The sequence below is a fragment of the Balaenoptera borealis genome, assembly GCF_965194805.1.
Source record: "Balaenoptera borealis genome assembly, chromosome: 5".
Lineage (NCBI taxonomy): Eukaryota > Metazoa > Chordata > Mammalia > Artiodactyla > Balaenopteridae > Balaenoptera > Balaenoptera borealis.
In genome coordinates, this window is record NC_138862.1 from 130,516,078 (window position 1) to 130,543,526 (window position 27,449).

General features: G+C 52.7%; 1 protein-coding gene across 3 annotated transcripts in view; it reads right to left on the bottom strand.

Annotated features, from left to right (window-relative positions):
- The window catches only part of EPHB1 (EPH receptor B1), a 428,732-nt gene that overhangs the window by 281,706 nt on the left and 119,577 nt on the right, over positions 1-27,449 (bottom strand). For 2 of the 3 annotated variants that reach the window (XM_082393428.1, XM_082393426.1), the window contains exon 2: positions 6,886-6,950. In XM_082393428.1, the coding sequence (XP_082249554.1) occupies positions 6,886-6,950 (65 nt within the window). Of the gene's footprint in view, positions 1-6,885; positions 6,951-11,101; positions 13,237-27,449 lie in introns of those variants that run through there. The other variant, XM_082393427.1, reaches the window with a different exon arrangement.

Below are 27,449 nucleotides of genomic sequence, written 5' to 3' on the forward strand. Positions count from 1 at the left end.
GGGTGAGTACTACGCCAACACTTCCTGAGTGTTTACCCAGGAAAACTTTCCACCGGCATGGTTTCATGTATGGAACAGTTCCCATCCTCACTCTGCTGAGCAGAGGAGGAAACCGGGACTGAAGGAGTCTGCATGACGGGCCCACGATCACGCAGCCAGGGAGCTGCAGGGCGGGAACGGGAGCCAGGTTATTTGATGTCAAGGCCTGAGGCCTTCACTGCTCCATGAACCTCTCACCCAGCAGACCAGCTAAATTGCAATTGATTTTGCTTGGCCTTGGAACGAATGGGATGTTATTAGAGTGGATTTCTCTCCAGAGCGTGCTGTCCTTATTCCCAGGAGGTGGGCAGCCGGCGAGGGTGCCTGGATCTGACAGACAAGGAGACAGGAGGCTGCCAGGAGGGTCCCCACGCGGACAAGGAGGGCTGTGAGGGAGGAAGACCCCGGTGCACCACTCTCATGGGCGTGCATCCTGTGTGGGGAGTTAATTTATCAGACACAGGCATTCAAATGAAGGTTGTTCCCTTCACACTGGCCTCCCTGGAAGCTCTCTACTTAGTCCAACAATCCTCTCATCATTTAAGATTTTTCCAGAACTGTGGGAACTGCTTGCAGAGGCATAAGGTGAAATAAGCTCGTTTAACTTCATACACACACACACACACACACACACACACACACACACACATCACATCACATAGAAATACAAACATATATCACATAGAAATACTCAGATGCACATATATACACAGACACATACACACATATATACATACATGTACCTGGATACACACACATGCAAACACACATATCACATATATATACACACACAGATGCACAGACACATACATATACACACATGCACACTCACATGGAGCACAGGCACGCACACACCCAGCCTGCTTATCCTGAAGGCTCATCAGGCTTGGCTCCAGATTCCTTTTCCATCGTTCTTCTATCAACCTCCCCCACTTCCCATGATGAAGATTTGCCAATATTGAAGTAGAGAACAGAGCATGTCATGGGCAGTGGTTTCAAAGGGCAGCACAGATGGAGTTGCAGTCTGGAAGCCCGTGGAGCGCTCTTTGAAGGTAACTCAGGATCTGTAGATGGTCACACGGGGGCCACACATCCCACAGACACAGAAACCTACACATACAGAGGTCACTGGCCGCCCACATGCAAATAGCCAGTGAGCCCTGGCAAAACTCTGTGAAAGTAAAAGGGCTTGCTTGGATTTCCAGCAAGCAAGTTGAAGAAGCCTCACTATCAGAGGGACCCAGGCTCACCTTCCTAATCCACCACAGCCAGTGTCTGAAAGCAACTGGGACCTTCTGGTGGGTGTCCTCGTCTCCTCTCTCATGCTCATCTCAGGAGAGGTGGCTCCATCTGCACCACTAATTAGCTTCTTTAAAAAGATATGGACAATCAATTGGGTATTGAGAGGCCTACAACAAACATGCTAAATTGAGCATCTCCTAAATTCAGAACCCTGGGTTGAAGATGCAGGGACGTATCATGAATGCTCCAGTCCTTCCTCATTTATTTGGCCAACAGACATTTACTGGAGCCTGTCCCCTGCTGGACCAGTGCTGGGCACCAGGGACGGAGATGAAGCCACTCCATTCTCTGGCCGGTGGGAGAAAGCACACATCAACACAGGCTTATGGACAGTACATTAGAAGTCGGCACCAAGCCCTCTGCTTTAAGAAGAGGACCTCTACCACAGAGTCCTGGTGGGGAGGGGCATCCAGGAGGGCTCCCTGAGGGGAGGAGAACGGAGCTGACACTTGAGGGACAGATAGTGACGCAAGGAGGGAGGGCAGTGGAAAAGGAAAACGGTGGAGAGGGCCAGGCAGCATCTAGGAACTGGGGCGGACTGCTAAGATGGACCACGCGACCACGAAGACTAGCACTTACTGAGCTCTGCCGGTGGCCGAGCACAGCACCGAGGGTTTGACCACGGGACCTCTCAGAGCTCCCCCGCTGCCCAGAGCTCCTGAAATTGAAGGTCAGGACCCTTCTGGAGCAGGGCTGGAAACAAGGGTTTGGGAGAGGTAACTGAAGGCAGCCTGAGGGAGGAGGGTGAGGTCAGCAGGGTCATGGGTGAGGGTCCCAGGATGCCCTCTGATGGTACCTCAGCCCCTCCCTGGCATTTGTTACTTTAGAAATGTATTTGTTACTTTCTCCCTCTGCTCACCAGGTGGCCTCTGATTCGGGTTAAAACTAAAGGCTTTAAATTAAGGCTGCAATTAGATTATAAAGCAACATTTTGCCATTTGAACAGAAATACTTTCTGCTTTTGACACGTAATATTATAATCCACTTTCCAGCAATATAGCTGAAAACAATTTGCGGGCTATGTGTGGGTGGGCAGTCCAACTCCTTCCCACATCTGGCAGTCCTCAAGTACAGGGGTGAAGATAACTAGTGACCCCATAAAAGGAAGTCTCTTGGTCTCTCTCTGGGGAGCCCACCTCACAGACAGTGCACTGTGGATAGGGTTCATTGAAATGCCAGCTGTGCCCCCTGGCAGAATCATGGTGCCTCTTCTGGATGAGGCCAACCCAGTTCCCTGGAGACCCACAGGCTACCAGAACAATGCCCGCCCACCCTTCAACATCTTACGCATGCATGGTATCCTGACTGCAGGGACCATCTGAGGCCTTTGTCCCCTTTCTGGGGTTGTGGGGGCAATTTCCTCCCCCACTGGATCCCAGGAAGATGTGGACCACCCACCCAGCCTCCTGACTTCTCAAATGCCCGGCCCTGGCCCCACTCTCTGGACCCCTTCATCACCCAGAAGTACTCTGTTTGTCTTAAATCTAAGCCCTGACTCAAGGCCACAGCCTCCGGTCCTCCTCCAGTCTCACCAAGACCCTCATCTGGGCCCCCGTACTTTGTCACATGGTCAGTCCCTCCTGGCTTCACTCTTCTTCTCGTGGGGTCGATGCCACGCTGCAAGATGCCGACCCCCTGCTGCCAACGTCCTCAGCCCCTGACCCTCCGGACCCACCATTCTTGCACAGCCATAACTCAGGGTGACTCCGCCGCCAGGTACACCTGATCAGGGCCGTCACAAACACACGGCCTCGACCTCAGCTAGGCCCTTATTCCAGCCACATTGCTTCCAGACAAGTCCAGCCTCTCTCCAAGTCACCAGCAGTGGCAGTTACTTCACACCTTTTCCTCCCTCCTAAAACCTGCTACTCAAGACTCCCTACCTCATAACCTGTGTAAAGCTATCAACAATGCCTGAACTTGTATGCTACTCAGTTCACAAGTGGGAAGATGAAGGTTCAGTGAAGTGGAGTAACTCACCCAAGGTCACACAGCTAGTAAACATCAGAGCTGGGATTCAAGCCTGGCTGTCCTACTCTGGATTTAAGCATTCTCCCTTCTCCGACTCCCTGGCTCTCAATCCCCTCTGCAGTGGTAGTGGCATGTGGGCAGGGGAAAGTATTTTATCACACACATTGTTTAAAATTTCTGGTCAATGCTTGTTGATAATAAAAAGGAAAAAAGAAAAAAAAGAAAAGACTCCCCACCTCCACTCTCCAAACATCCCCTCCAGCCTCAGAGAGAAGGTAGGAAGTTGAAAGACTTTTCTCTTTGATGGCTTCTGTCTCCAATCCTGAGCACGCCCATCTCTCTGAAGGCACCCAGTCACTGCACTGCCATTTCAACAGCAAAGGAGTCCCGTCCCCTGAGAGGCATCCACGCCCACAACCCCCCGTTCCCTCCGCCCCACACGCTCTGTATTCTCTCTCCTCACAAGCTGCTGCTTCCATCTCCACACCTCCCACCGACCCTTCAACGCCCTGATTTCTGGCTTCTGACCCTGGTCCCCTCTGAAGCCATCAGCACAGGTCACCAACAGGGTCCCTGTTACCAAGCCCAGTGGAAACATGCAACACTCAGCAGAACTTTTGCCCCACTTCCTCCTTGATGCCTCCTCCCTTGGCTTCCTGAGAAGACCACCTCTTGGTTTTCTCCTGCCTCCCTGGCCACTCCTTCTCATGCCCGTTTCAGGCTCCTCTTTCTCTATTTGACACTCCAGTCAGGTCACCCATCCCAAGTTCTCACCTCTTCCCCCTCCAGACACTCTCCCTGGGAGACTGCAGCCACCCCCTGGGCTCGCCTCCCACACGTGAGGCTGCCTTCTCATTCCACTGCCCTGGAGTCACGTGCTAATGGGCCCCTCCCCAGGGGTGCCCAGGGGCACTTCAGCTTCAGGAGCTCAGCCTCCTTCCACCAAGCGTGCGCCTCCTCCTGTGTCCTCATCTCCAAGAACGACACCAGCAGCCACCCACTTGCCCAAGTCAAGAACTGTCAACAAATATACGTTGAAATACACATAGTGAACTAGGTGCCAGTTTCCAGTGGTGAACGAATAGAGTCCAGGCCGCCATGGAGACCACACTGTGGCCAAAGTGGGGGAAGGGCGGAGATGGGTCCAATACTAACACAGAGAGATGTAAAATTTGCAGCTGTGAAAAGTGCTGTGAAGTAAAGCTCCCCGGCCCTGAGACGACCTGTGACGGAGGACCTAACATGGCTGGGGATGCAGGGAAGGTATCCCGAGGATGGGCCGAGTGAGCTGAGGCCTGAAGACAAGAGAGGAAAGTCAAGAACGGCTCTGGTTTCTGGCCTTCACAATGTGCTAAGACGGTGCCCACGTGTGCCGGTGGGGGAAGGAAAGGAGGGTGAATTCTGCTCGGGCCAGGTTGAGCAGCCAGTGAAAGATAGGGCAGTTGGATATGTGAGCTGGGCCAGGGACAAACTTGGGAGTCACCGGTGTGTTCACGGAATCAGAGGCAACTCTCCAGGACGAGAAAAGAGGGAGGCGGGGCGAGAGCTTGGGTGGCAGTGTGGTCCTTGATCCGCCCTCTCGCCCAGGCCAAGGGCCTGCCTGACCCTCCTGCTGCTCGCCCTAAACCAGACGGGCTCAGAAGCTGCTCAGGGCACCGGGAGAACTATCTGGCTGTGTGTCCCTGGGAGAAGAGCAATGAGGGAAAGGCCGCCGAGCGTGGCTGGTAACCAGGGAAGGGTAAGCAGAGAGCAACCCAGCCAGCTGCTGTCTCCACAGGACATCTCTTGACTTTGAATGCTTCCCTAAAGGATGATCTTCCTTGGGAAAGGAGATGAGAAGCTTGAAGAAGACAGGTGGTGTGTACAAAAATCAAGGGAAAAATGAACCATAAATCACATCGTTGCCTCGTGAGAAAACATGCAAACCTTCAAACAACAACGTCACTTGTAAAAGAGTGGCAACTTCTTAATGTCCAGGCCACCTGAAGAGCTGGCACCTCGTCGGCTTTGCATAAAGTCCCTACTGGGAGTGGGAAGTATTCCCCAGTGACCCACAGTGTTCCCAGCAGGATTTGGACTCCATCAGAGTGGGCAAGATGTGCCCCTGCTCCAACCCCTGCTTTGGGAAACACAGCTCACGCTAGACTTTGCCCTCCTGCCCCAAGGCTTGATGCCTGCACCTAAGGTGGTGAAAGTGAGAAACCAGGGGAGAAGGTGCAGGCGAGGCCACAACCTGCCTCGGGCCCTGAATCCCAGTGTCCCTAAGGCAGAAGTGGGTGTGTTAGGACTGGCAGTGACGTGCACCCCAGGGTGCAGAGAGGCCCTGGGCTGCAGGTGACCAAAGGTAGGGAGGAGAGAGGAGGTGTGGAGCAGCTAAGGGGACCTAGCCCACCCCACCCCTGCCAGCTTCACCCCCTTGCCGGGATGAAGTGTCCACGCACTTCTCCCGCCCTCTCCCTTCGTGATTAAGCCCCGCAGCGAGCCCAAGCCAGGGATGCGAATCTCATCCCTACTCCCCTCTCTGCCTCTCTTCTCCACAGTCCATCCATTGCCAAACGCTGCCAATGTCTCCTGCTTAGCTTTGCTCCAACTGTCCTATGTATCCCGTTTTAATTTGACGCTTCCGACCCATCTGAGACAGCTAAAAGAACCTCTTCAAGGCCTTTCTCTCAACTGTTCCCTACAATCCTGTCAGCAAGCGTGACAAGATCCGTCCATTACCTATAGGATAAATCCAAACTGCTAGCTCAGCACAGCGGTCCCAGTTCCCCACCCTGTGCCCCAGTCAATCCACACCCCAGCCCAACCTCAGCACTGCCCACACCCTGCCCTGGTCCAGACACACAGACTCTCGCTCTTACATCTTTTCATGACCCCTTCCCTTTTAACCAGCTATTCCTCCTACTTGGAATATCTTTCCAGTTCCCCATTCACTACCTGTCGAACTCCTACTCCCTCTCCAAAACCCAGCTCGCGTGCACCTTCTCTATAAAGGCTTCATGTCTCCCTCTGAAGTGCCTCACTCCCAGCTCTGTGCCCACACCTGCCTGTCGACCTCTCCACTGCCACAAAGGAGAGATGCATTTCAGCTCATTCATGAACATTTTGGGTCCCATAGGAGGCCATGAGCTCCTCAAGGCTGTTTCATCTTTGTAGCTACAGGGTCTGGCCAGCTGCATGAGCACTGAACAAATGAATGCAGAACATCTCTCTAAGGAAACGTCAGATGAAACAGAACCTCCGCCCTTCTGAACTCCAGCTCCTCCTCATGCCCTTGCCTTTCTGCAGCCCCATGGGTGGCACGGATGTCTGCCCCATCACTACTGGCCTGAGGGCCCAGCTATTGGCAGCCACTGGCCCCAGTCCCACACAGACCCTGGTCACCTGGAGGACTGATGGTCTGCAACTCCACACCAGGGAGCAGCTCAGGTCTGAAGGCCCTGCTGCTGCCTCTCTGTGGATGGACCGTGGACACAGCCATTCACGCCTATATTCCACGTCCCAAAGGGGCAAGTCGGGCTCTGCTCCCACGACTACTCATCAGGATTGAAGGATGGATGGTCTGACACTCACCCCTGATGCGGGATTGGCGGTCCAGCCCAGCTCTGCAGTAGCCGTCCTGGTGTCCATTAAAGTTTCTGCAGATCAAAAAAAGAAAAAATGGTGAATCAGAAGGGTGACTGGACAGTGGCCCTTATGTTCTTGAAGTTACTTATGACTGTAAATGTCAGTGATAGGAACCCTGGGCTCCTTTGCCAAGCCCACGGCTCGGAGGAGGAAGAGGTCTGCTAGGAGGATGCAGCTCGTGGCAGAGCTAGGCGCAGACCTCAGGTGTCCTGATGCTAAGTCTCTACCTGAATGACCCCAAGCCACCTGGGTGGGGTGAAGTCATCTGCCTACTCATCACTTTAACCCTGAGACGCAGCTTCTTCCCACAGCACTCTACCTCCAGGATCTTCCCAGGCCATGTTGACCCAGTAGCCAAACCTAATTCCTTCCTCAAACCTTCCTCGGCCACCTCCTTCTGCCCTCTTCCTCCCCACTCCTTCCCCACCCTCCAGCCTCATCTGCCTGCACTCCTTTCTCCCCACCCTTCTCCTCCACCTCCCCTCAGGCCTCCGTGTTGACACTCTTGGCCGATTTCCCTTCAACCCCTCTGGCCCCAACACTCAGCCCTCCTGCAGGTCCCTTTGCCCCTGGGCCCAGATACATGGCCAGCCCCTTTCCCAAGACTCTGCTGCGGGCTCACACAGCTTTGGCAAAGCCCTTACTCCGAACATAAATGCACATCTCAGACCCCAAGGGCCTGCTTCCTGGTCACCAATCCCTCTGGCCAGTAAGGGAAAGACAGACACCCTGACTTGGCTGTGAGCTCCCAGGGGCCACCAGGGTGGCTACAGTACACACGCCGAGATCACCGGGCACCATGTAGTGATCATAGAGCTGATAGTTATTATACCTGTTTTCTGGAGGATAGTAGTAAAGTGTCCTGAAAACGGGGCAGCTTTTTCTTTTTTCTTTCTTTCCTTTTCAATCTATTATTGACTTCTGTCAGCCCCACCTCTCAAGGGAAACTCCTCCCCAAAGGCTGATAAGAGCTCTGATCAGCAAATCCAAAAGCCCCTTTGCTTTGTTCGTTTTGTTTTTTTTAACAGCTTTGTTGAGGTAGAAATCACATGCAATAAACTGCGCATAATTAAAGCACACAATTTGGTAAGTTTTGACATATATTTATAACCATCACCACAATCAAGATAATAAACATATCTGTCATTCCCAGAAGTTTCCTGTCCCTCTGTAATCCCTCCTTCCCTCCTACCCCTGCCCCACCCTGCCACTGTCCCCAGGCAATGACTGACCTGCTTTCTGTCACTATAGGTTAACTGGCATTTTCTAGAATTTTACATCAATGGAATCATATAGTATACACTGTTTTCCTAATCTGGCTTCTTTCACTCAACACAGTTGTTTTTAAGATTCATCACGTTTGTGTGTAACAATAGTTCATTCCTTTTTATCACCGAGTAATATTCCATTGTATGGAGAGACTGCATTTTGTCTACCATTCACCTGTCATTTCCAGTTTGGGGCTATTACATGAGAGTTCCAGTTCCTCCACATCCTCACCAACACTTGGCAGGGTCAGTCATTTTTAATTTTGGCCATTTTAACAGAAGTGCAGTGGTATCTCATTGTGGTTTTAATTTTCATTTCCTTAATAAAGAATGATGTTAAGCAGCTTCTCACATGATTTTTTGTCATCTGTATCTTTCTTAGTGAAGCATCTGTTTAATCTTTCCATTTTTAAATTGGGTTGCTTGTTTCCTTGTTGTTGAGTTTGGTAACGTTTTTTTTTTTTAATTTATTTGGCTATGTCGGGTCTTAGTTGTGGCACACGGGTCGTTGCAGCATGCAGGATCTTTCACTGCAGCAGGCGGCCTCTTTGCTGTGGTGCACGGGCTCCAGAGCACACGGGCTCAGTAGTTGTGGCTCGCGGTCTTAGTTGCCCCACGGCATGTGGGATCTTAGTTCCCCGGCCAAGGATCGAACCCGCGTCACTTGCATTGGAAGGCAGATTCTTAACCACTGGACCACCAGGGAATTCCTGGTAACTTCTTTATATCTTCTGGATACAAGTCCTTTATCAGACGTACGCTCTGCAAATATTTTCTCCCACTCTATGGCTTATCTTTTCATCCCTTTAACAGCGCCTTTCAAAAAGGAGAAGTTTGGGCTTCCCTGGTGGCACAGTGGTTGAGAATCTGCCTACCAATGCAGAGGACATGGGTTCGAGCCCTGGTCTGGGAGGAGCCCACATGCCGCAGAGCAAATGGGCCCGTGAGCCACAACTACTGATCCTGCACGTCTGGAGCCTGTGCCCTGCAACAAGAGAGGCCACGACAGTGAAAGGCCCGAGCACCACGATGAAGAGTGGCCCCCACTTGCCGCAACTAGAGAAAGCCCTCGCACAGAAACGAAGACCCAACACAGCCAAAAATAAATAAATAAATAAAAGTAAAATTAAAAAAAAAAAAAAAAGCAGAAGTTTTAAATTTTGGAGAAGTCTAATTTTTCAATTTTTTCTTTTATGGTTTGGTGTCATATCTAAGAAATCTTTGCCTAACCCAAGACCACAAAGATTTTTCTCCTACTTAGGTCTATGATCTATTTTGAGTTAATTTTTGCATAAGGTGGGAGCTCTGAGTCAAATATACAATTTTTTTTCTTTTCATATGGGTATCCAGTGTTCCAGAGGGGCACCTTTTAAAATCACACAATGGGGCGGTTTAGGCTAGTGGAGGTGTCTTATGCACTTGAATTTCCCAGGGCATGTATCAAAGGACCAGGCACAGCACGCCCTAGCTGCACAGGTGCTCAACAAACACAGGCACAGGAAATAGACATGACGTGTTGTTTTGGTTTCTCCCTCTTCTGTTTCCTTTTCTCCTGAACATCCTTCCCGCTGTGAACATTCATTCACTGCTCAGTGCTTCAGGCAGGAGATGGGAAGTATGAAGGCAGAAGGCAGAATCTTGGTTGGGCCCCCTGGAAAATAGAAGGACTCCTGGCATAAACCAAAGGTTTGGGAAGAAACCCACCCTATGGGCAGGACTGAAGGGGTGAAAATAGAGTGATAAATGAGGAGCTCTGTTGAGCAAAAGGGTCCCCTACACTCTCGTCTCCAAGTGCTCAATCCCAGAAAAGGGATAGCGGAAGTCTGTCCAGGTGACAGGGCCTTGGACACCCAGCATCCCAGCCTGGAGTGACCCCATCAGGCTGACATGGCACAGACGGAGCAGAGGAAGCCTTTGAGCCAGAACGGGTCTAATGAAGGGAAACCAGAACCACCCAGTGGTGACCTGCATGGACTATACACAAGGGTCAGATGGGGTCCAGGGTATCTCAATGCATGCCAGGGTGGACGGGCGCTAACAGGTCAGTGAGGCACCTCCCTCACAACCTGACGCTATACAGCCTGCCTGCAACCTAGACAGCTTTTCTGCCACCCCAGTGGAAGGGGGGCTCACACTGCAAACAGAGGGGAGTAAAGCAAATAAAGTGAGCTGGATTTTCTTGCCCATTTGAGTTTGGAATTGGATTGAGAGTCATGCCCCGTGCATATCTGAAGGACGGGAAGCACTGGAACAGACTTCTCCAGTTTGTTCTCTCCTCCGATTCTTCCAACAGCTGGGGAGGCCGATCCCCGCATGGAGCAGCCCTCCCTCTCTCCACTTCACAGCACTAATAATGATCATTATGACACGCCAGATTTACATAATACACTTCTCAGAAGGCACTCCATGATGCCCTGGAGAAATTCATCTCCATGATTAAAATGCCTTCGCCAGGTGGGCCTGAAGCAGGAGTCACTGAACCCATTTGGCAGGGTTGGGGACCAGGGCACAGAAAGGTGCAGTGCCTCCAGCTGGGTCACGCAGCCTCCCATCCTGATGCCGACAGCCCCAAATCTCAGCTTGCTGCCCACCAGGCAGACCTGGATGTCCAGTGGCTCTGCTGTGGCCCTGGAATGGAGGTCCTTGCTCATAAAGCCAAGAAGCCACAAAAGCCCCCAGAATAAGGCATAATGCGATAATAATGTATATCATGGCACTCCCCAAACTCAGGATCATGTTGAAGTGCAGTAAACAGGTGGAGGACACGGGCAGGGAGGAAACTAGAGTCCAGAATCAAAAGTAAGAATCAGCCTTCACTCCTCAATCTTCCAAGGACTGGTTTGTTCTGTTAACCCCAGGAATACAGTCTAAGAGTTCATTATATTCATAGTTACCTGCTCAAGGGCTGTAATTGAATCTGTTTCTAAATAATGTTTTCCATCCACCCTCTTGGACAGAAGTTGCAGCAAGAGGAATCCATTTCTCTGCATACTGCCCGCGTGGAGACAAAAGACCACAAAACCGTAAACCATCCACTCGATATGATTAAGGGCAGTTTCTTTTCTGGCACAGAGCGCTTCTGATTATGGCATTACACTCTGGTGGGGGCTGAATTAAAGTGATTTGAGGAGGTTTACATCTCCCTGGAGAAGAAGAGAGTACTCATTTGCATTTATAAAGCATATTGAGAGTTCTGGCAGAAAGTTATGGTGGAAGCACAATTAAATATTTACCATCACTTCTACTCTCAAACAGTGGCATGGGGACCAAACCAGCTGGAGATGCACGTGTTGCTGTCAGATCCAATGCCTTCAGGGGACATGACTCTGGGACTCCTACCCGCCGCCAGCCTCTGCTCTCTGGGAGCGCGTGCTCACTGCCCACGGAAGGAAAGCTGGGGAGGGCACACAGAAGGCAGAGAGGGCGCTGGTGTGGGCAGACAGACAGGGTCCGGGTCCCACTTCCACCACTGAGTGGCCATCTCTCTCTCCCCCTCCCTCCATCCTCATCTGCAGAATGGGGCTAGGGCTAGTTAGTGCTCAGGACCATGGATGGACTGCATGACACAAAGCACCACAAAACAGATGCTTTTATTGTTATAACTTAATCACTCCAAGCTTCTGTTTCTTAGCTATGAAAAGAATCTAACGATCGTTATCTGTAAAATACTATAAGGTATCCGGAAGAATCAACGATCATGGATATCTACTGATATCTCATCTACCTCCTTCCTTGTAAAGACCAAGGAGTAACATGTGGAGGATACAGCAGTGAATCACAGTGGATCCCGTGGAGGGACTCATGGTCCAGTTCAGGGAGAGATAAGAAACAAATTTCCACTAGACATCCTATTCTGGCTGAGGCCATGAGAAGAAGACTGAGAAACTCAAGAGAATGGACACAATTCTTCTCCACGTGGGGAGTCAGTGGACCCGTCCCAAAAGGGAGACTCACACTGTGTATGGGCAAAGGCAATGCTGTGGTCTCCTGGATAAGGGTGGGCCATGGTGGGAGGCAAGAATGGAGAGGTCCACCTGGCGCCTGGGACAGAGATGGCAGAGTGACTGCCAGAGCAACCAGGAGGGAGCAGAGACAGGTCAATTGGAAAGAAGTGGGAGCCGTCCCAAACCTAAGGGGCGGGGGTGAGGAAGACTGAGCCAGAGGGGAGGGGAGGCCCCATGGGGAGACAGAAGGAGGTCTTTGGCAAGAGCCGGCCGGACTGGCAAGAAGCCAAAAAGGCTGGGGCACACGAGCAGCCTGACAGAGAGACCCCATTTTCCCAGGGAACAATTTCCCTACAGGGGTTTCAGTATGGAAACCAACCACACGGGGCTGCCTCCCGAGGGTCCAGGTGGAGGGGGCAGGTCTGAGCCCCCTGCTAGGGGGAAGAGGCAGCTGCCGCCCGACTCTCAGACGGTTCCTGTTTCTGTCTGGATTGGCACGTGGGGATGTATTGACATTTGGGATGAATTAGATGTCCATCATGGTGAAAGAGAGCTAAATAAACCCTCTCCTTAAAGTTCTGCCACTCTTTTTGGAGAGACATTAATCAGACATTCAGCTGAAAATATTTACAACGTCCTTCCATGGTGGTAACAATATACAACAACATACACAGATGGAATGGGGGCTTCCAGGCCTTCTCTGAGCAGTGCCTCATGTGTATTTGATAAGGCAAATCCATGGACCTTCCAAGCAGGGAAGGACCAGCGCAGCTGCCCCGTCACTGCCCTGTGCAGCCCTCCGTGGCCCACAGAGCTCCTGAAGCCCAGGAGCCACAGCACAGAGTTGCTTCATGAGTCCAGGTCCTATCAGGTAAATGCCAGAAGTTGGGGGTCAGCCCCCTGCAGCCCACCCTCCCCCTCGGCCTTCACAGTGCAGTCGGGATCATTGGAAGAGGGCAGAAATGCAGTGGCATAAAGGGGTGCTGGTACCCATTCAACAAAGGTCGTCCAAGTCGCTCCCATAGGCAAGGTGGGCACTGTGCGGGCGCCAGAGACAAAGCAGAGAAAGACAGACACCCCAGCCCTCAGGGAGCTTGCAGGCAAGTGGGAAAACAGAAATTAATCCAATAAGCACGCAGCCAAACCTGCAATTACAGCCCTGGTGAATGGCAGGAAGAGTGATCCCAGGGACGGTTGTGAAGACTGAATAAAATGACAGGTGTATGGAGCCTGGCGCACAGCCGGCACTTCCTCCTTCCTTCCCCAGCCCCCGGCTGACGGGAGCACAGGGACTGCCCCCTTTACACACACACACACACACACACACACACACGCACGCACACACGCACACTCCTGTCCCAGGATTGAGCCCATACTTGCAGGGATAGGACACGTAGTAAGTAGTCTCCCCCACCCCAAATCCAGAGTGCGCCGGTACCCACGATGCGCTGAGCAGCCCTGACCACGGTGTGGCACTCAGCCTTTCCAAGGGATCCCCGTGCTGCCCTCCAGACCTGCACTCATCACAGAGAACCTGAGCACTTCCTGGAGCTCACATCCTCCAGCCACCACCCCATGCTCCTCAGCGGCCCCCACTCCTGGCCCTGCTCCATCCATCACCACAGCCTGCCAAGGACTCCAGCCCAGCCTTGCTGTGGAGGCCTCATGGGGCTCTTTCCCCAGACCTTCCCTGGGGCTGTGTCCTGTCTTCACACGCCCCGCTCACTGGGCACAGAGTCCTCAGGTGGTCTGCTGCCCCCGCAATCTTCAGTCCCTGACACAGGGTCTCAGAACCAATAGCTGCTAAGCCCCAACTTCACACCTGCCCAGACCTCCTACTGCCAGTTCAGGCCACCCTCCCTGTAATCTCATCCCCAGCCTTCTGAATAGGCCTCAAATCACCTCCCTGGACCAGAGGAGGGAGAGCCTTGCTGGCTCTGGGTCTGGGGATGATTCTGGTTGAGTGTGAACTGTGAAGGGCACCAGCTAGCCTCGGGGGCTCATGTTCTGGCACAGTTGGGCCCTGGGCCCTGCACAGCTATGAAAGACTGAAGTGATAAAGTATTCCAAGCAAGACTTTCACATCCCATCCCATCCCATGTGTCCACCCACCCAAAGCTTCTTCACACTTGCCCCCCTCCACGCTTTCCCACTGCCCTTCCCTGGAGCCCATGTGTGAAACCTCAGAGGCATTTAGCTTTGATTCCTTGTTCTCCCTCAGTCCATCATCAAATCACTCACCATGCCACAGTGACTCTTGCATCTTCTTCACTGTGTATTCCTTTCTAGTCTTGGCAACGTATCTGAGTCTAGGGCATCAGCCCTGCACAGTGGGACCACAGCAAGCACCTCCTAGCTGGTGTCTCAGCAGAAGCCCCCAGCTGCACCATTCTCCGCACAGCTGCCCAGTTAAGCTCTTGCTGTCAATGTAAATGGTTCAAAGGCAATATGGCCACACTAAGCAAGGGCTTAGAGAATCTCAGGTCCTCTGATCACCCAGTGATGTCACCCCCAAGAATTAGTCCAAAGGAAATAATTCCAAAGGAAAAGAAAACAAACGGTTCCATTTCGTGAAGATGTTCATTACAGCATTATTTAGAATATGAGAACACTAGAAGCGGCACAGGGGAAGGAAGTGAAGGATGGCACGCTCATATTCATGCTCCTGGAGTGTTACGAGGATAATGTCACTGCATCAGGATGCCGGCAATTAAACACAGAGCAGGAAACAGAGCTGTGTCTGCACCACAGATGCAACTCTGGAAACAGTGCTTCAGTGGAGTAAAATGGCACCATGAGTACAAAGACCAGAAAGCAAAGTACAAGGGCTGATGGGTCAGGGATGTCGGGTTTACTATTACTTAGATCCTTACTACTACTGTGCTGTTTTAGAAGACACGTGTTCAGAAATAGAAATTTGACCCACCTTCTAAAAATACCTCTTTCATCCCACCTCACTCCCCTACTTTATGATTTTCAAAATCTCTCCACTATTCCAAGATATGCCACAAACTTCTGGCCTCCATGAACCTTCTGTTCCAAGCCCGTCTTTTCCAAATTGATCTTCAGTTTCCCAAAGGAGACCCATCACCTCCCATCCCTGCACTTGCGCTCAGGCAGGTCCTCCTGCCTGGAATGGCTTCTTCCTCTTCTCTACCTGAAATCTGGTTTGCATCTTTCCTCCCCAAGTACTTTGTAAGTACCTTGAGAAGGTAGAGCTGTGACTTATATCCCCCAGAGTTTGATCAGATGTCTCACACAGCAGAAATGCTCCATCAGCTCTGGAGACCTGGGTTCAAGTCCCAGCTCCAGGACTGACAGCAAATCAAGTCACCTCTGAGCATCAAAGTCTGATTTTCACGGAGAGAGGCATCTCTCCTGCATCCACGAGCCAGGGAGACCAGACCCAGAAAGATGCTCTGTATATTCTTAAGAACGCTCATTGGAATAACATTTATTTACTGTCTCTGCCAAGTGTAAAATGCTAGGTCAAGAGAAGCTGTTATTACATAAGTCTCCATTGACTCATGTGTAATAGTGGCCAGCAAGGAAGAGAAACAAGCCTGAGTAAACGAATGAGCCAGTCCAGCCCATCTGCTGAATGACTGACTGATTGAATGAGTAGGAACAGGCACTTAAATTATAAATACAAACTGTGAAATTTGCTCTTTTAAAGAACACAGATCAGCCCAGTCTTCCCCACCACACCCTTTTCCTTCTGTTGCTTTTATTTTCCAAGGTGCAGTTAATTATCATAAATAGAAAGAAGCCACAGCGTAGATGGGTCATAGCATAGAAATATGCTTCCAGGAGCCGGCAGGGCTCTGGTTCCCACATGGCAGAGCCCATGAACAAGGCTGGAAGGCCCAGACTCACAGCTCTGCTTTCTCTCCCTCCCAGGGCTCTGCCAATTGAGGCTCCCGGGGAGCAGACCACAGCATGGAGACGTGACATGGTCTGTTCAGCTGGGAAGCTGGAAAGGGCTGGGGACAAGCCTCAGAAGGGCTGCTGCCTTCTCTGCCCAGCCCAGCTCAGACTTGGTACCTGCCTTGGGAGGGTCCCTGTCCTCTCTGGCCTCAGCGGGTCACTTCTGACTCCCAGTCCCTAGGGTGATCTCTAAGAAACATGGCAAGAAACCAAAATGAACCTCTGGAGCCTGGGTGGAACCCTCTGTCTCCTGAATCCCCAGGTCTGGCTTGGTCTTTTGGTGACTTAGCAGTGCATATACCTGTCCCCTGCAAATGCTTTTCACTAATAAAATATAAAAATTGCTTTAGGAGATGTATTAGTTTCCTAGTGCTGCTATAGCAAAAGTACACAATTTGGGTGGCTTCGAAAACAGAAATGTTTTGTCTCACAGCTCTGGAGGCTAAGAGTCCAAAATCAGGGTGTCGGCAGGGCCATGCTCCCTCTGAAACCTGTAGGGGAGAAGCCTTCCTTGCCTCTTCTAGTTTCTGGGGTCTTAATGGTGATCTTTGGCGTTCCTTGCCTTGCAGCTGCATCATTCCAATCTGTGCCTTCAGGGTCACAGGGTGTCCCCCGTGTGTCTCTGTCTTCATATGGCCATCTTATAAGACATCAGTCCTATTGGGTTAGGGGCCCACCCTGCTTCAGTATGACCTCATCTTAACTAATGATATCCACAATGACCCTATTTCCAAATAAGGTCATATTGTAAGGCACTGGGGGTTAGGGCCTCAGTATATCTTTTTTCTGAGGGGACACCAGTGAACCCATAACAGGAGGGTAGGATGCCAGGGAATACCGCTGTCGGGTTTCCTCCAGCAAATACTCAGCCTTGCGCTGGGAGCTTAGGAGACACAGACACAAAGAAGGCCAGGTGCCTCCTTCAAGGAGCCCATTCTAGCAGGCGATGGGAGGTCTTCATTAGCTGCTCCAGGTCCACTCACCCACCCCCGATTCCTTACCTGGAGGCAGGTCTTCATAGACACATGGACTGGGCCCCCTGCCATGGAGTCTGGGGCGGGTGGGAGGGAAAGGCTTCGGGGGGGGGGGAGTATCCCCAGCTGTCCCCTGCCGAGCTGCAGCGGGTGGTGGTCCTCTCCTACTGCCTGATCCTGCTCACAGGGCCCCTCCACTCAGCCTTCAGGCCTAGGGTGGTAAAAGCTCCCCACTGCCGCGAGTCCCTAAGTGTTTTGCCATCCTTGTCGCCTTTCTTTAACTCTGTGCAAACCTTTGCGAACAGTCCCCTCGTTCATCTCCGCCCATCACCTCTTTGGACTGCGTCAGCTGTTTCTCCAGGTCCCTGGGGATACACAGGGCCTCGGTCCGTAGCCCCCGGTCGGCAGCACCTCGTCTCCGGTGCCCTCCCCGCGTCGCACACGGGAGGCAACCACCCGCCAGCCTGGCCTGTCCTGACCGCACTGAACTCGGATCAGAACGACCTGGGTGTGAGCCCCAGCCCCACGCTATCCAGCTGTATGACCTTGAGCAAGTCACCTAGATCCCTAAACCTCATGCTCAGCCATCCTCATTAAATGAGGGTAATAATGCGTACGTCACAAGGCAGTCGGCGGAGCCAAGGAAGTAAGTGTCACCAGACACTTACTGCACAAGTGCTTGACAAGCAAAAGTTGGTCCGCTAGCAGCAGGCACTGTCATGCCCCGTGTCTGGTCCTGGTGTGGGCAGTGGACTCTCTCACAGGCCTAAAGTCCCTAGCTGTGTCCTATGAGATGGGCCAGCTACTGGGTCTCAGACCCTGAGGCCCACGCTGAAGGGTGGGTTTTGGTCCCCCCTCACCCCGGCCCACCCTGGCAGCCTTGGTTGATTGAAAAGCCTCGGCCCTCCAGCCACACTCTAATTTCTCCTCAGGCCCCCCACCCAGCCACCAAGAGACCCTTGTTGCAGCCTGCTTCACCCCGTGGACCCCTGGCATGGGGGACCTGGCACGGGGCCGCAGCCTCGGCAAGAGTGCACCAAATGCCTCTCCTGCAGGCTGCCCCTGAAGACCAGGGCCCCATCCGGGCCTATAGGGACGGCTGACAATAAGGACCCCAAATAGCCAGGTGGCTCCCCCGCCTCCACATACACCCTGAGGCCCGGAGAGCAGCACCGGGCCTTTCCTGGGTTCAGCGCTCCTCCCAGCGCCCTGGTGTTCGTGCAGAGCTCGCAAGGCTGGCGTGTGCGGGCTCCGGCCATGGTTCTGCTCTGCATGAACGGGCCACACTCCAGACCCAGTGCCCCCGACACTGCCCTCCTCTGCACACAGCTCCCCATCCCAAGGTGGGGCGTGGGCTCTGCAGCCAGGGGGCAGCTGGTGGTCTGCAGCCTCCAGCAGCCAGGCTTGGGGGGCCACAGCCCCTCTCCTGGGCTGGACACAGAAACATTCTGGATTAATGAAGAATGAATGAATGAAGATGAATGTCTGTGTAAGGGCCCTGGACTGGTAGAGGGACCCACCATGGCCTGTGGAGCGCGGGTGGGAAGGAGTAGTGGATTTATACATCACACACGCCCCACTCCCTGTCCTGTTGGTGAAGCAGTGGGCTCCAGCAGCCCTGGCTACAGAGAGCGTGGGTCCCCTCAGTCAGCTGCTTCGTGGCTTCATTCTTCAAAACTATGGTTGAAGAATCACTGGTTTGAGAATGATGGTGCTAGGCAGTGGTTTCCTTGCCCACCTACTGTCATATGTGCCACCAGAGAGTGTTCCCTCTTGGGAGGTCACCAAGAACTGAAGGCAAGAGTCTCTCCTTGCATCCAGAGAACTCTGGGAAGAGATCAGCAAGCAGCTCAACTACTCTTTGAGCTTTCCCAAGGGGCCAAGGTCAGGGATGGCCCTTCAGAACAAAGGCAGGGTGACCACAGTGCCTGTCCTGTCACCTCCCAGATGATGTGCCCCTCATCGTCCTGATGTATCAGGCCTGATGGGTTCACCTTTCGCAGTGAAAGAATTTCCATAGTGCTCCTGCCCAGCTGGAAGTGCAAGCTCCGTGCTGGGCCCCGTCCTCAGGAGACAGGTCTCATGCTGGGCCCTGCCCACCCCCTCAGGCCCCTGCACTCACCTGCATGGCTTGCCGCCTCCATATGGTTCCCTGATGGAGAAGGGGGCCTGGGGTGCAAGGACTGATAGCTGTTCTCCAACAAAGGAGAAGCCCTGAGCAAGCGAGACTAAACACAGGAGCGAGGAAAAGGAGAGACTGAAAGCCTTCATTTTAGGCCCAAAATGCCAAACAGCCAGTCCTTCTTCTGCCTGATTCCTTCGTCTGCCTTCTTTTCGCCTATCTCAGCTCCCTTTCCCATTCTGAAACCTGTATTCCCTGATCCTTCAAGATGACCAGACACTCTCTCAAATCCATGTGCACCCCTCTTATGTCTGAAAGTACCGCACAGCCAGAGAGCCAAGAAGAAAAGTGGGTCTCACCACTCCCGGCTGGGGATCTCCGGTCCTCTCCAGCATCGAACACCTGAAGACAGAAGCCAAACCGGCCAGATCGTGTTGGTGGGCACAGGCAAGGCGGGCTTCTGAGGCTGCTCTCCAGCCCAGGCATGACCTCCAGCAGCACCGGCTACGCCCAGGCCATCAGGCATCAGGGGTGCCCTTAACCAGACCTGCAGCAGAGCTTTTGCCCGAAGGCCTCACCTCCTCCTGACTCAGCTTCTTCCCCAACACCATCCAGCAGCAAGGAGAGAAAAGAGAACCGCATAGGAGTGCTCTGGTCCAGGGACACCCTTTAAATCATCGCCCCGGCACGCTGATGAAGCCGGCCTGGCCGGGACCACACTGCTCCATGCTCCACCTACTTGCATTTTTGTGGGGAGAGTCAAAGACCCATTAAGATTGAGGAGTCTGGCATTTTCCAGTCTCCCAGCGCCATGAATTCTAAGGGAGATTAAATCCTTTTGCCCCGGCCACTCTGACAGACCCGTGAGTTGGCGCCAATGGCACACAGGTAAGAATAATGCACAATAAGCCCGCTGCTCTCCTCCTCATGGGCGCGAGGAGAGAGGGCCTCTCACTTTCCGAGGGATGCCGGCACCCAAGGGGCATCAATCACCCTGGAGAACAGCGGGGAGGAGAGGCCGCACGCCCATGCAAAATGACTCTCTGCAGCCCTAATGAAGGCCGGCGATGGATGGCCACCCGGGCTCGTTAATCAGAAGAAGCACACTGCCGTCTGCCCACCACCCCCCCACCCCCGCCAGGCCCTCCTGCGCCCTCATCCTGGATTGATCTGTGGCACAGTGACTCTCAGATGTCTCTGCGCCTAGGGCCCCTGCAGGCACCAGCAGCAGCCACAAAGCCAGGGGCCCGCGGGGGAGGGCTGTGGTAGGGGCTTGGGGATGTGCGAAGGGGCGGGGCAACCAGCCAGAGCAGGAAGGAGTGGGGGCTCGCAGGCAGGCCCTGGCCTTCTCGTGGACACATCCTGGACCAGACTGGGGCTGCTGAGTCCCAAGGGGCCACCAGAGCTGAAACGACCCCTTGGGGCCGCTCCACAGCGCACCTCCCACCAGATGCATGGACATCTCCTTCCAGGGGCGTGCAATCCTCGGCACGGCCCTGCGGAGGCTGCTGCTGTCTCATGGCACCGCTCCCCTGGCCTCCAGCCTTAATGCCCAGCACCCCCTCCTCTCTCCAGAGAGCCAGGCGCCATCCAGAAAGGCCCAGAGTGATCCGTCAGCCACCCCATCCTTGTCCACCCAAGGAGACCGGGCGGAGAGGGTCCAGGCTCACATCACATGCTGATGGCAGAGCCAGGCCTACTCCCCAGGTCCGCTGTCTCCTGGTCTGTTCCCTCTGATAAGCTTATGTGGAGACAGCCTCCCTTCTCCACGTCTCACTTTAGCTGCTTGTTAAGTGGCAACGATTGCATAAAATGTCTCCTCTGTGGCTGAGGGTGCTGTCCTAAGGCTTGGTGTGGATGGGTGGCTTCTGGGTTGTGATGTGACATTTATCCAGTCCCCAAAGCCTGACAGCTCTGGGAGTGTGACGGTTCCTGCCCTGGGGGCTTTTAGGCACCAGACGTCCCCCTGCCCTCCCTTTCTGTGGCAGAGGGCGGGTGAGGTACTCCCGGCCAGAGCGGGAGGGAAGCAGGACTGTGCGGCCACCCGGCCTGCCAGCCCTCAGCTGGGGAAACCCAGCAGGACCCCCCCTAAGGCTAACAAGGGAGCTTTGCTTGGGGCCTCAATATCTCTGGAGACATTTCTGCACAAAGGCATGCATGGCAGGTGTCTGCAAGGCTTGGGGAGGACACTAATGGCATCGAGATTGTCTGGGGTCTTAGGAAACGCAGGATGCCAGGAGCCAGTCAATGCTACTGATTGGGGAACACAAATAGAAGTCTCCCCGGGGCGCTCTCCGGGTGTCTTGGTGATGATGGAGCGTTCCCAGGAGCAGGAATGACAGGCAGGGCAGGACAGCCTTGCCCTGACAAGGAGAGGCACAATGGCAAAAGGGCCATCCCTGGGGGCAGGAGGCACCCGTGGAGTTACAAGAGCATCCCTGGAGGGGCCTTGGGCATCACCCCATTGGCCACCACAACCGCTCAGCTAGAGGAGACCAGAACTATGACCCCGCAGACAGGAGGGAGCCGTTCCCCCGGCAGGTTCCTCTCATGGGCTCTGCTACGGGCGGCCTGTTTGCTCCCTCTACCACCATGCAGATGACAGCGGTCATGGGGTACAGGAGGGCAGGATCAGAGCCAGGACAGACAGGCCATCACAAGCAGTTCAAAATCCACCCCACAGAACAGGGGAAAGGACGAAAGGCAGAGAGTGACTGAGGCTGCCCTGAGGGTACAAGGTGAGGCATGGGATCGACTGGGTGGCTTCAACCATCAGGGAGGCTCCTGGAGGAGGAGTGATGGGGCCTCCGCCTTGCAGCCTTCAGCCTTTGAACCTGGGGCCTGATTCACATAGCAGGGCTGGCCACATCAGTGGGTTCCCTATCTGTGGCCACAGGCGAGGCAGAGAGGATCCACGGAGGAGACTGACATCACTCACACAGCCTACAAGCCACTGCGGCCAGGGAACCACCAGAGGAGCAGCCCAGAACTCAGGCCCTACAGAGCTGGAGTGCCAGTGAGGGGTGGCCTACATCCTCAGGGGCAGGAGGAGAGCAAGGGCTGGGCCGTCAGGCAGGCTTCCCGAGAGGATGAGGGGGACTGTGGCCGGGCCTCAGAGAGCTGCAGGGATGTGGTGGGGTGGAGGGTCGGGTGTGATGAGAACAGGTTCTCTATCAGAGGCTCTTGTGTGAGAGGAAGCAGAAACACAGCTCCTGGTCTCTAACAACAGGCAGTCGGGGTCCCTGGAAATCTCCTCCTCCTCTTAGGGGCTAGAAGCTCATGGGAAGGGTCGTTCGTGGACTTGGCCTTGCATTCTCCCCGCTGGGGTGGGGCAAAAGTTTCCTTGAGGGGCTGGAGCCTCAAGACTCTCCATTGTGGTTTTCTAGCCAAAAGAACAGACTTCTAGAAAAATCAGGCCTGCATTTCTCCTCCTTCCGAACTGAGAAAAGATTAAGTTCAGTGGCTCGGGATCTGGAGCTCTGTTCCCTGCCCTCCAGCTTGGGCCCGATGACCAGTCCAGACTTCATCTGCCCACTCCACTTCCTGACTATCCAAATGAGGTCAGGGAGTGGGTCCAAATCCGGGCACTGCTCTCTATTCAGCACCTCTCAAGGGGTAAAAAGCTGCAGAGACTTGGTGCACTCCTCCTCCCCAAGCTCCAGCCTCTGCTCCAGCACCCTCACCAATCGGCCGTTCAATCTCTGCTTGCATACCACCCACGACGAGGCACTCACTACCTGTCCAGATGGGCCGTTTTCTTGTCAGATAGTCTGAACTGTCAGAGGCTTGGCTCCTGGGATTTCCTTCTTTGGCCCTTGCTGTGCCCCAAAAGGGTCCCCACAGAACCAACTGCTCTCCTTTCTCCACGGCAGCCCTTCGGAGTATGAGGGGCAGGACCTTCTGAGTTTCCTCTCTTCCAGTCCCACACTCCTGGCTCCATTAGCTGTCCTTCCAGCCCCACCACCTCTGATGGTTTCCCAGCATCACAGGAGAGAGAAGGGGGCTGTCACCGCCCCAGTGGGCACATTCTGCTTCTCTCCTCATCTCCCTGTAGATCCCCTTAAGAATCCCACCAAGCATGCCAGGGTCTCCCTGGGAGAAAAGAGGCTCCTCAGAGCTCTGAATCCTTCGCCAGCTCCCCTTCCTCCCTGCCCTCTCCTCCCTCCTCCTGTTCCCTCTCTCTGCCCCCTCCTCCCTCTTTGTGCCGTTGTTGCTGCTTGACAGGGTATTTCTGGAATGAATAGTGTGTTCAGCTCTGGCTGGGAATACATCTGGCCTTTCCCAGCCCCGCCCTCGTCCTCACGGAGCTGGTGGGGGTCTGGGGAGAGCTGGGCCCAGACAATGGGTCAGTGGATTCACTTGAGAACTCACAAAAGCCCTCCACGTAGTGCAGAGTGACAGGCACAGAGAAGAAACCCCTGCCCTGCGTGCTGCCCACATGGGATGCTGTGGGGGCCTGGGAGCCCTGAGCATAGAGGCTGGAGCCCTGGGCCCTGGGCCTGAGAGAGCCGACGGGAAGGGTCGGAGCTCACAGAGCTGCAGAGTCCCAGGGGCTTGGCGTGGTCCCCACCTCACGCAGTCACTGGGGGTATCAGCACCTCCATCCCTGACACACTGGGGCCTCTGGATGGGTATACAGAAGGCCCCACATCCTGTGTTTAGATTCTGAGAGATGAGGGCTTGCCAACAGGAAGACACTCCAGGCTTCCTAAGGGCGGGAAATGTGCCTGAAGGGTCAGACACCGAACACAGGCCCCTTCGTGTCTGCTGTGAGGACAGGTGAATGGATCAGCGCCCAAATCAGTGAGGGAATGAGACCCTAGCGGGGCCACCGGCTCTGGCCTACAGCATCTCAGGGGAGGCAGCTTATCTGGAACACACTGGTCCCTAACTCTGGAGCGGGAGACCCTGACTTTAAGGGCAGCAACATGTTGGATGCCTGCAGAAGGAGGCCAAATTCTGGCACACGGGTGGGGAGAGCACAGGTGAGGCAGGTGTGGGCATGGATGACTATTCTTTGCTTCCCAAGTACACTCAACTGGTGAAATGTGGACAGGCTCCAAGACTTCTATTAATTTTCAAATTGAATAACACAACCAAGGGTACAATCTTTCTTGTAAAATGTCTATTCTCTTTACCTTCTCTTGATTTCCATCATTAGTACTACTGGCTGGCTTTCTTGGGAAGGAGGGTTCCACCTTTTCCCCACTTCATAAGAGTTACTCTAATGTACATAACACAATATAATGATGATAAATGGCAAATAGCAAAGCAACTGTGTCCCTCCTGGCAGGTCCCTTGGTGCTGTGATTCAAGTTCACATCTCAGCAAAATGACAAGGAACTTCTACAACAGTCAAAACTCAGTGTTAAATTTGGGAATGATCAGAGACAATGAGCTGTGTTTTCTTTATGTTTCACTAAGGTCCTTGGGCCCGCCTACCCTTCCTTTAGAAAAATGATGCCCAGCTTTACTTACCAGCAGAGGTAAACACACACCTGCCTCCTTCAGAGGACCCTGACCTTGTCAGCCATGCTGTAGCTAGGAGAGTACTGGAGTTGAAGTCACAAGACATGGGTTCTAACCAGGCTGTGTACATAAGAGCAGTGTGGCCTGGGCAACCCACACAAACTCGCTGAGCCCCAGATTTCTCACGGGTAACATGGGTGCAATATACCTGCTTCTTAAGGAAATATGAAGATCAAATGAAATGCTATCTGTAGAGTGTCTATTACTATTCCTAGCCCATAATAACAACTCATCAATATTATCTATTATTATTTCTAAACAGTTGGATTAAAAAATTATGCTTTTTATGAAGGTTATAGGTCTGTGTCTAGACTCTTTTTTTTTTTTTGGCATGTGGATGTCTGGTTTTTCCAGCACCATGTTTTGAAGAGACTATCTTTGCTCCATTTTATTACCTTTGCTCCTTTATCAAAGATCAGTTGACTATCTTTATGTGGGTCAATTCCTGGGCTCTCTATTATGTTCCATTGATCTATTCTCTATTCTCACACTGTCTTGATTACTGTAGCTTTATAGTAAGTCTTGAAGTTGGGTAATGTCAATCCTCCAATTTTGTTCTTCTCCTTCAACATTGTGTTGGCTATTCTGGGTGTTTTGCCTCTCCATATAAATATTAGAATCAGTTTGTCAATATCCACAAAATTCTTGCTTGGATTTTGATTGGGATTACATTGAATCTATGATCAAGTTGGGAAGAACTGACATCTTGGCAATATTGAGTCTTCCTATCCATGAACATGGAACATCTCTCCATTTATTTAGTTCTTCTTTGACTTCATTCATCAGTTTTATAGTTTTTCCTTCTATAGTTCTTGTACATATTTTGTTAGATTTATACATAACTGTTTCATTTTGGGAAGTGCCAACATATGCTTCTTATAAATAGTCCTTTTCTAGCCCTTAGAGTCTATAAATGTCTTCACAAACATTATCACATTTCAGAAGACCATTATGAGATAAGCATTAGCCCTACACAAACTCTCTGAGCCCCAGCTTGAGATCTTATTACACAAACTGGACATAATACCATCAGTTGAATGGGTCTTAGCTTGCATTCCCCTAGATCTATACAGGTGATACACTGTCTTGGCTGGGGAGAAACATAGCTCTAGGGGAAGTCCTCCAGCCCAGCCCAGGAGTACACCCTCCCAGGTGGTCTTAGTTTACCACTGGCCCTCAGGAGCTGGGCTGCTAGGATGTGTACTACAATCACCTACGCTGGCAGCTGGCCAACTTCTTATAAAGGTCCAGATAGTAATTATTTTAGGATTCGTGGGCTATAAGGTCTCTGTTGCAGCTCTTCAACTTTGCCATTGCTACTGCAGCCTGAAAATAGCCTGCAGGCTACTGTTTGCCCACCCCTTGTCCAGACAGGCAAGGGTTCTGGCATGGACAAATGTGCTGACAAAATTTGTTCAGCGATATTTAAATGTTTTCTTGTAATTTTTGATCAACTAACTCATTATTTTAGCATACAATAATAACATATCTTTCTAGCCATTACTATAACTACAGATTTCCACAGAAGCCTTTGTGACCTTCAGAACACCAGAAAGACACCAGCGGGGACCATGGGAATATTTGTGAAAGAAAACAAGCTTAAATAAGGTTTATATTCACAGGTAATCTTAGCAAAGTGTCCCTACAGAAGATAACTGGCCCAATTCTGGTCTGTGATGTTGTCCTCTTGTAGCAATTGGTTTCTACCAGATTTGGGAGGGAATTTGAGTCCTTCCTAGAGGATCTGAAGGGAAACAGGAGAATCATGGGGAGCATAAGCCTCATTCACCACTAACGAATTTGCAGAGGAACATGTATAATTAGTGTGTTTGTCAGCGGGGAGTCTGTGGACCTGGCACATAATGGAAACGTGTCATCACAGGGTCACTCAGAAGGGCCCTGGGCTCAGGAAAGAGTCCCCTCCAATCTGCTGGGACCACAATCAGAGGCATGATGAAGGAGATGGGAGCAAATGCGGCACAGCCAAACCAGGTGGCAGAAGCAGAGAAGTGAGCAGACGGGCCAAGAGGGCTTCAGAAGGGAAGCCAACAGCAAGAGGTTCACTCATTACAGGCCAAGACCTGCCCAGGAACGATGGGGAGATGGCAGGGCTCTGTCCGCCTCCCTCAGCCTAGAGGGCAGCTGGGGAAACGGACACCCCAAGGCCCCTGTCACCACCCGGCAGAAAACATAGCTGAGGCTAGTCCAGGTTTGGCCAGACCTCACGAGCAAAGGAGGGCTGGGGTCAACAGGGTTACTCCTCGGAGCCTCCAGCATAAGAGACAGCTTTAAGCAGTGCTGTGATGGCAGTTTCCCATGGCTATCTCCAAAACTCCTCCCACAGTGAAGGGGAAACGGGGGGGTGGGGGGCAGTCCACGAGGGCCAGACAACAGCCAGCAAGATGGTGAGACCGAGGGCAAGCCCTCTCCAGACCTGGCTCGTGTTACCGTGAATGGCTGTAATGGGTGACGGCTGGGGCTCCTGGGTGAGGAGGCTGGAACCCACCACACCTCCAGTGAGTTGAGTTGTGTGTCCCCCGAAAGATGAGTCCAGGTCCTATCCCACAGACCTGTGAATGGGACCTTTGAGGACCTCGTGCTGAGATCAGCCTGGATTTAGGGTGGGCCTTAAATCCGATGACAGGTGTTCTTAGAAGAGAAAACAGAGAAAGAGGTCTGACACACAGAGATGCACAGAGGGGAAGGCCGCATGAGGACAGACACAGACACTGAATTTCTGCAGTTA